This window comes from Cynoglossus semilaevis, chromosome 9, assembly GCF_000523025.1.
Source record: "Cynoglossus semilaevis isolate Cse_v1.0 chromosome 9, Cse_v1.0, whole genome shotgun sequence".
Taxonomy (NCBI): domain Eukaryota; kingdom Metazoa; phylum Chordata; class Actinopteri; order Pleuronectiformes; family Cynoglossidae; genus Cynoglossus; species Cynoglossus semilaevis.
The window spans coordinates 10,693,086-10,701,598 of NC_024315.1; the positions used below are offsets into that span (position 1 = coordinate 10,693,086).

Here is an 8,513-nt window from a genome sequence, read left to right on the forward strand (position 1 = left end):
GAGGGGCGGGGAGGGGGGGGGGGGGGGGGGGGGGGTGGGGGGGGGGGGGGTGGTTGAGGTCAGTGAAGACAGAGGTTTAAGACAGAAAGACAGAGACAGAGAGAGAGGAACGACCAGACGTCAACCCAGCAGCCTGTGAGGAGGAAGAGGTGACCGAGGCTGTGTTCCAGGGAGCACAGAGAAACTCTATCCTCGACTAGAAATTAACTTTCATGAGCAGCGACTTTCTTCAGCTCCAGGTTTCAGCCATCAGCAAGAACAGGTTACTTTTACACATGTCTAGAACCTTCTGTGGATCCTGATAGAAACATGAAACGTTTTCCATCTGTTATAGAGTAAAACATAAAATCAAAGTTTTCTGTTTTAGAAATTAAATTAAACACAGCAACAGTCGTAAATCAAAGATGAGACGGTACATTCCAGAGTACGAACCCTCTCTTCCTACAAAAACGTTAGCGAAAATACATTATAATCTCAAGTCGGAGGAGGAGGACAAAGAAAGGGTTTTTTTTGGGGGGGTGGGGGGGTCATCTAGGAACTTGATTGTATTTTTTACACTGAAACCAATTTTCACATTATTAACACTTTCAAAAAGGTCAGACAAAATCCAAAGTGATTGTTTTTTTGAAGAAAAACTCAAGTGGGAGAAGAAGAAAACCTAGTATTAACAGAAGAACTTTCTACTCTTCGCTTCATCAGGAGTCACATAATCCAGCATAATATGCAGCATAATCCACACTGGGATTTCAGGGCGGTTTTAAAAACCAGTGCCCTTCAGGACAGAGCCCAGGGCCGGGAGTCTGGGTTAGAGGACTGAACTGAGTCACTACTGTATGGTGGGTGGGAATCTCACCACTGCACCACTGCACCACTGTCACCTTCCACAGGCTTTCATTAATACATTTGACCACTGTCATGGTTTGTAGGTGCATCAACATCAAAGACATGAAAGGTATATATAGTTAATAAAACTAATTTTCCCTCAAAATTAGTTTTCCAGAAAATTCCTATTCATACCATTTATTAGACAAAATCACAGGTCTAAAATGACCTGTTAACCAGTCAAAACACACTGAGCAGTAACTAAGTTGATTAATCCAGCAATTAAAAACAAAAACTGAAGGAAAACTAGAGCCCAAAGATAATGTCGTCTGTCTTACATTCTTTCAATGCTACACGTTTCTTTGTGCATTAAGCACTTACGTGGAGCGCAAATGAACCAGACGGCGGTGAAATGGCGATGTGGTGTCAACAGAATGTAAGGCGGGTCGAGTGCAGGTCGAGCAGAGACGCAGACGGAGGGAAATAAAGGGAGAACGCGGCGTTAATGTGAGGGAGCAGGAGATTAGATTAAATGGAAAGAATGGCAGATAATTGCGTTAATGCCGTTGCATTTGTCTGAAAGATACAGGTTGTTGTTATCATCAGCCGGTGCTGACGCTGCAGCAGCCTCCTGAGGACAGTCGGAGATGAAGGAGGGAAACTTGATAGTCTTTAACCGTGTCCTCTGTCTCCCTCTCACTGTGTGTGTGTGTGTGTGTGTGTATCTTTGCTCATTCACACAGCATTGGACAAGCTCAGCACCCAGCACCTCTACCACCCGACCCAGGTGGAGATCGTTCAGTCCAACGTGGTGTTCGACATCAGCAGCCTGATGCTGTACGGCACGCAGGCCGTTCCCGTGCGGCTGAAGATCCTCCTCGACCGCCTCTTCTCTGTGCTCAAACAAGAGGAGGTGCTGCACATCCTGCACGGCCTGGGCTGGACTCTGAGAGACTACGTCAGAGGCTACATACTTCAGGTCAGTGGTGGATTACACATGTAAACCCGGTGTCCACACTCATTACGACCTGGTGCGTTCACAACAAACTCGTCCGCTGTTTCCCTTGGCCCTGCGGTGATTCTGGAAAGTAAACACACTCTTGACCAGCTCAGCTACCATTGGTCATCTATTTCCTTCAACATTTCCCTGACATTAATTCTACTCCCGTCTGCCCCGTCTTCCTGCCCTGTCAACACTTTGCCCCTCTGTCGGAAAAAAAAAAAAAAGGTTAAAAAAATTAAATATTGTGAGGGGGTGGTGTGAGGTAAAAATGTCACGCCAGCAAACTCTAAACCACCGTAGCGCGTTTCCTCCCTCCGTCCTCGCGGCGCTCTCTCTCTCTCTCTCTCTCTCATATAATTGCAGTCAGACACATTTTTCAATCAAACGTACAGAGGTTTTCTGGTGTTGAAACCCAAACCAAAGTGTTCCTGAATGAATTAGTAAAGCACAAGTGAACATGTGTGTGTGGTTAACAGTTAACAGTGCCTACATGCGTGCGTGCACGTGTGTGTGTGAGTGTGTGTGTCTATCAGTATGTATATACAGTTAAGTGTTCCAAGGGTGTAAGTGGAACATCATGTTAAAGAGAAGGAGGTCCGTACGTGGAAACAGCTTCTGTGAGCAATGAACTTATTGATCTATTCCTGTAGAAGACCAGCACCCCACGACACACACACACACACACACACACACCGCTGCTTCCTATAACCTGGTCCTTGTTAAAAAACAATATATGGAGAGACACGATCTGGTGCGAACAGTATATTCTATCGAGACTTAAATTTATTTACAAACACCTTTTAAAAAAAATCTAATTTTTAAAAGATGTTGTTAGATTTTTGTAGTTTAGGTATAAATACAAAAATGTGCTTGAAAATATTAAATGCAATTTCAAATAATAACGCTTGAGTTTCTTTCGTGTTATTTTTTTATTGTATATTTATTTAAATAATAGTTACACCTGAGAAAATAATTAAATTAACACATTTCAGTAGCCAATGAATAGATTATAAAAACTGGTTAAAAAACATGGAGCAATTACAGATGTCTGTGGATTCATGTGACTGACACTAACAATGAAGCCTTAGGTAATGTTATGGTTAAACACAGTCGTTTAGTTAACTGTCGTGAAGAAGGAAATTATTCAAAAAATATTCACAGTGAAGATGTTTAAATCAGAATTCAGTGAGGAGATGACGTCGTCTAAAATGTGTCATTCAACTGTAATAATAATTATAATCATAATAATAATAATAATCATAATGTAGGTTAAATTGGGAATTTTTTTTTTTTTTTTTGGTAATTTGTTTCTGGTTTTGAGAAGTACTGGACTGTGTGATCTCGCAGTAATCCTAGAACTCCGCGCTCCACATGTGCAGTATTAAAACAGCTTTGTGTTAAGTAACCATAGGAGCACTGGTTCCCATCGCGGTAGCGATGTGTTTTTATCAGCTGGTTTTAATAGTCAGCTGTAGGGAACACTGTTGCTCAACTGCTCTCAGCCTCATGTCACGCTACTGGCTAAATCCTCCAGATCTCCTCAGCAGGTCTTCAAAGGGGCCGCGGCTGCAGAGGAGCGGCCAATCACTTAAGGACAATAAGTAGTCATTGTACAGCCCTATTAGCCTTTAAGTAACTATGAAATTCAATCATCTTGTGTGTGTGCCTCCGAGCACTGCTTTGTGTCAGGGTGTGTTTTCCAACAGTACACCACCCAGAAGAGAGATAAAATTAAAGAGCACAGCAGTGCATAGAGACACATGTACTTTTGGACTGATGTCACAGGGAACCAATGACTTTACTGTATTTCAATCACTTGATTTTAATTGCATATGTTAGCCTTGCATTTATATAAAAAAAAAACAACATACAGAAAAACTCAATTTTCCATCAGTTTTTTCTGTCACATGATGCACTGACACCAGTACCACCTCTAGTTTTTATCTGCCGCTCCTCAGATGCATGACCACTAAATGTATACAGTTTCAGAGGAAAGAAAACAAAGTTGTGTTTTACCCAAAACACAGCCACGTTTTAGTAGACAAACATTATATATATATATATATTTCAATATAGGTTATATATATAAAGATTAACATAAAGTACAGCAGCAAAAAGATGCTGTGATTTTACCCATAGTGCACCTTTCTAATGATGTTTTTGTCCTGTTTAGCCACGTTATATCATTAGCCTTCCTACAGCACAGAAAGACAGTCATGAAGGAAGATAAAGCAGATACACCGAGGATTTGCAGTGTGTGTGTGTGTGTGTGTGTGAGCTACGCTGATGTGTGTTTTCATATGCCATAATATTTGCTGCGTCCACCGGCACTGTAGCGTGCTCGGAGAGCAGGATTAGAGCTTCACCCAGACCCATCTGGTTTGACTCTTCTCCCGTGAGGATGTCTCAGATCCCTCTCTGTGCTCACCTGCGCCCCCACTGCACCACAAAGCTGGAGTCAGCCAAACACCGACAGAGTACGCCTTACTGCATATACATCGCCATGAGCAATCACTTCTGTAGTTTGCAGTCGTATCCGAGTCGTCCGTGTCACCGTCCTGCTTAGCCTCAACACTCGAGACGCCCCTGCAGGTTGGACTGGTGTACTTCAGAGCGTAGTGAGATGTTGACACAGATTCTCAGGTTAAATGTGCTAATCGATAAATGTGTGTAAACACCTGACACAATTCTTATTCATTTTATACACTCGTTCAAGTGAATAGATTTATCACTACACACTCGAGTCTCGCTGGCTTCTCACAGGTTGGACGTTTGAATAAAAAAGAAACTCCAACAGTATAAAGCAGTCGTTATGGACCGAGGGTCCCCAAACACCAGGTCCTGGACCAATACTGGGCCGTGGATCATTTGACACAGGGTCCCAAAGAAAAAAAATTAAGCTGTTTAAAATTATATGTATTTTATTATAATTAGTCTTTATTTATTATTTATTTTGAAAAATTGCCACTTCCTTCTGAGCTTCAATCCAGCTATAAGTCAGTAATTCATCCTCCCACTGATTTGGTATTGGTTAATTATTTAATTGTGACATTTTAAATTATAAATGTATTAATACCTATTACACTGTAATGTAACAGAAAGTGTAAAAATAAAATTGACAAATGTCAACACTCCTAATAAAAGTTAATAATAATAGAAAGAAAAGTTGATGAATGCATGTGGCTGATAAACTCATGCATATTCAGCAGCAGTTTCCGACCACGGCCAGTATGGACAGATGTTTCTGTCTGAACCTTTTTACAGTTTTATCTTTTGGAAAAAAAGGGAATCAATTCTTTTTGGGAAGTTCAGCCTTGACACATCCACAGCCTGTGTTGGCTGCACCGTCACTGCTCACATTTGACACCCAACCCAGTAGCCTGTTAACCTGATAGTTAGGAAATAGAGAGCCAGAGTGTTCCTAGTTGTTTTCAATTTCTGTATCTGTTCACGGACGTCAAATATGTCAACAGTATTTTAGCAAACACTCCTCAAATATTCTGAACCGTACCTCTGGTATCCTTTGACTCCTAATTAATCCAAGATAACGTGTGACCCAGACAGACAGAATACGTCCTTGCAGAACTCCCTGCACCTCATTTTGGCAGCACTTTTACCCTCCCCTTTTCCTATTCTCCCTCCCCTCCCCTCTCCTCCGGTTGTTTCCAGACACAGCCGTGGCCAGTGTACAACAGATGCCCCCCTGACTCCATCCTATCCCACAGCTTGTCACTGTTCACTCCTCTGTTTGAAATCAACAGATGGAATTGCAATCAGTCCTGGCTCCTCTGTCTCAGCCCTGTCTCCCACACTCTGCACCGTCTATTTTGTCTTCCTCTTTCTTATCCCTTACCAAGTGAAAAATAAGTAGCGAGGAGGGAAGGAGTGGAAAGAGATTGAGAGGGAACGATAGGCTGCAGGCTTTGCAGCCAACATGTGGGCCTAAGCCCAGGGTTTTCCTAAGCGACATTCTCAGTAATGTTCTGTCCTTGTAGAACATTGGGCTGCCTCCGCTTTTATGAGATGTGGTTTTCCTGACTCCACACTGCTTCCAGGAGAGCCAGATGGAACCGCTAAAAATCCTCATCACCACCACGCAACCACACACACACACACACACAGGCGCTGTGCACACAAACAGTCTTAACCATAATTGCTTACACACTTGGAGGAATTTCTTTTTCAAACTATCGTATACAGCCGCAGCTATCAAGCCGAGACACTGGGGTGTTGGTTTAACAGCTGATGCATCACTACATAGGTGCAGAGTTTATAAATCTGCAAAAATAAGATTTAACACTGTACTAATGCACACGTGTGCTCATTCAGGAAATGTTGTAGGTTGTTTTTTTTGTTTTTTTTTAATAATCTTAAATGCAGGAAGTATTTTTTTTTTGTCAGTCTTTGGGGGTTGCGTGCTCTTTTTCAAAAATAATGTGACTAATGTTGTACATGTGTACTTACACATATGGAATATGAGATGTAATTACATGGATTAGAGTCCAACAGTGTTTGTCTAAGACGGGAAACCATTTCCAGTTGCAGGTGGGTCCTGAGGCCTCAGTGAAAGTACCTTTTGGCTCCTCTCTAGTGGTTCACAGCGGTATTTATTAAGTTAGAGTCACATTTCAAAATTTCTGTCTTTTTTTTCCCCTCTTCTTTGACTCCCTCGCAGCACTCCCTTTCTCCATTTTCTGTCTCTCATTCTGTCAACTGTGAAGGTCACCGTATCTCCTGATCCTCGCTGAGAAACTTCCATTTTAGGCAGTCAGACTCAGTGCTACAGCATTTTTTGGACACAATCCCCTTCTCCTATCTCCTTCACGCAGCACACTTGTAACCTCTATTTTCCTTCTGTCCTCCCCTCCACCCTCCATCACCTTCCAGTGCCTCCCCTTTATCAGAACCTGTTTTCTGTTATCACTGCTTAATGTCTTACCCTGGGAGATGGACGGGGGAGAAAGCATTCTCCCGAGGTGGAAATTCTTACGATCATATGGTTATGATTTGGTGGGGAGGTCAGACTCGGTTTTTGCTGGAAGGCTTACGGTTGGCTCTGCGCTGGCTGTGCTGGGCTCCAAGCACTTCAAAGAAGGCCGGTGCACTGAATCAAGGTGATTTCTGCTGGTATTATCAGGCAAAGCATTCAAACCTCAAATGTAGATAAATACTTTACAGTAACAAAAAAAAAATGCTTTACCCACAACAGAAGCAGAGTTTTGCAGGTTGTGCATCAGCACAGACGTGTCACATGTTTGTCGTAGACCTATCACAGCAAAGCGTTCACTTTCACTTATCTGACTGCCTACAGAGCTCAGTGCCAGCTCCGAACACGGGTTCTGCCAATGCCAAATCCTCCGTCTCAGCTTTGGAGTCTTGAACCCTGAGCCTCAAATCAATTCAAGCTGAACAAGCAAGGTTATAAGCAGGTTACATCGTATGCTGGAATTTGGGAAATAACTCCCTGTATATTGGATTTGGATTGTAAAAGAGACGTGTGCCATACATTTTTAACAAGGTCTCACATGGTTGGTCTGACTTAAAAAACAAGGAGACATTTAATAGTTTATTTTTAGGCAGTGTTTGTGAGTCGATGTGTGTGTGTGTGTGTGTGTGTTGGTGTTGTGTTGAACTATTATTTACCCTGAACAGATTATTTATTTTTATTTGCATGGCTGAAAGTGAAAACATCTCTAGAACAGGATTCTTCTTTTGCGGCTTTTTAAGAATTAAATATGTTCAATTCTTGGCCATTGGGATAATTATTAATTATATCCCCCTGAGTTTGCTTTAATTAAAAAAAAATACAGTCAGCGAGGATCATTGATGATTTATCACATTAAAAAAAAATACTAATTGTGATTTCTTGTGAGGAGAAATGTAAGCAATTAAGGCACATTTGAAAAAAAATACTGCGTATTTATTAACTTCCTAATTTGCTACATTTACACGTTTTTCTAATTACGTTATTAACCCAGATTAAATTATTTGAAAACCTTTCAAATCTGAACGTTGTTGCTAAGTGTGATCGCAGAAGACGTGTGGTGCAACACAGTTAAATGATACGGTGAACGTAAACAGTTCCGTCTCCCACGGGACCCCAGTGGAGGTTTGATCAAACTAACATCAGCGCGCACACACACACACACACACAGTATATGAACGAACGCCGTCGTCTTAGCTACTTTCCTCTCAAACGCCTGTGATGAGGCTGACTTCAAAGCACAGCGGCCAATCCTGCAGCTTTACCAGAGATGCTGCTTAGATTTGCTGCCTGCATCTCTTCCCATGGCCCCATCGCTCTCTGACACACACACACACCAACACACACACACACCAACACACACACCAACACACACAGGCACAGTTTGCCACATTTTTCTTTAAATTCAGTTTCATCCTCTGTGTTTTTGTTTAACATCTTAACAATAACACAGCAGTAACACGGAGGCCATCATCTCCAGTATGAAAAGGAATCTTCCGCCTTTTTATTATTATTATTATTATTATTGTACACACTTTCCTCTCATCCCCAGTGAACACCCAGTTCCTGTCGAGCTCCGTGTGATAGCCACTGTGATCGGTGTAATAAGATCACTCCTGCTCTCAGTGCACATTTGTACTTGTCTTTTTTATCTCAGTCTGTTCCATTTGGGAATTCCCTCATCCAGTCACTGTGCCACCCTGT

The 8,513-nt window shown here is 42.1% G+C and overlaps 1 protein-coding gene across 3 annotated transcripts in view; it reads left to right on the forward strand.

Moving 5' to 3' along the window:
* Positions 1-8,513, forward strand: part of bnc2 (basonuclin zinc finger protein 2) — a 146,952-nt gene that overhangs the window by 111,981 nt on the left and 26,458 nt on the right. For 2 of the 3 annotated variants that reach the window (XM_017035441.2, XM_008317174.3), the window contains exon 4: positions 1,566-1,801. In XM_017035441.2, coding sequence (XP_016890930.1) covers positions 1,566-1,801 — 236 coding nt within the window. Of the gene's footprint in view, positions 1-760; positions 1,330-1,565; positions 1,802-8,513 lie in introns of those variants that run through there. The other variant, XM_017035442.2, reaches the window with a different exon arrangement.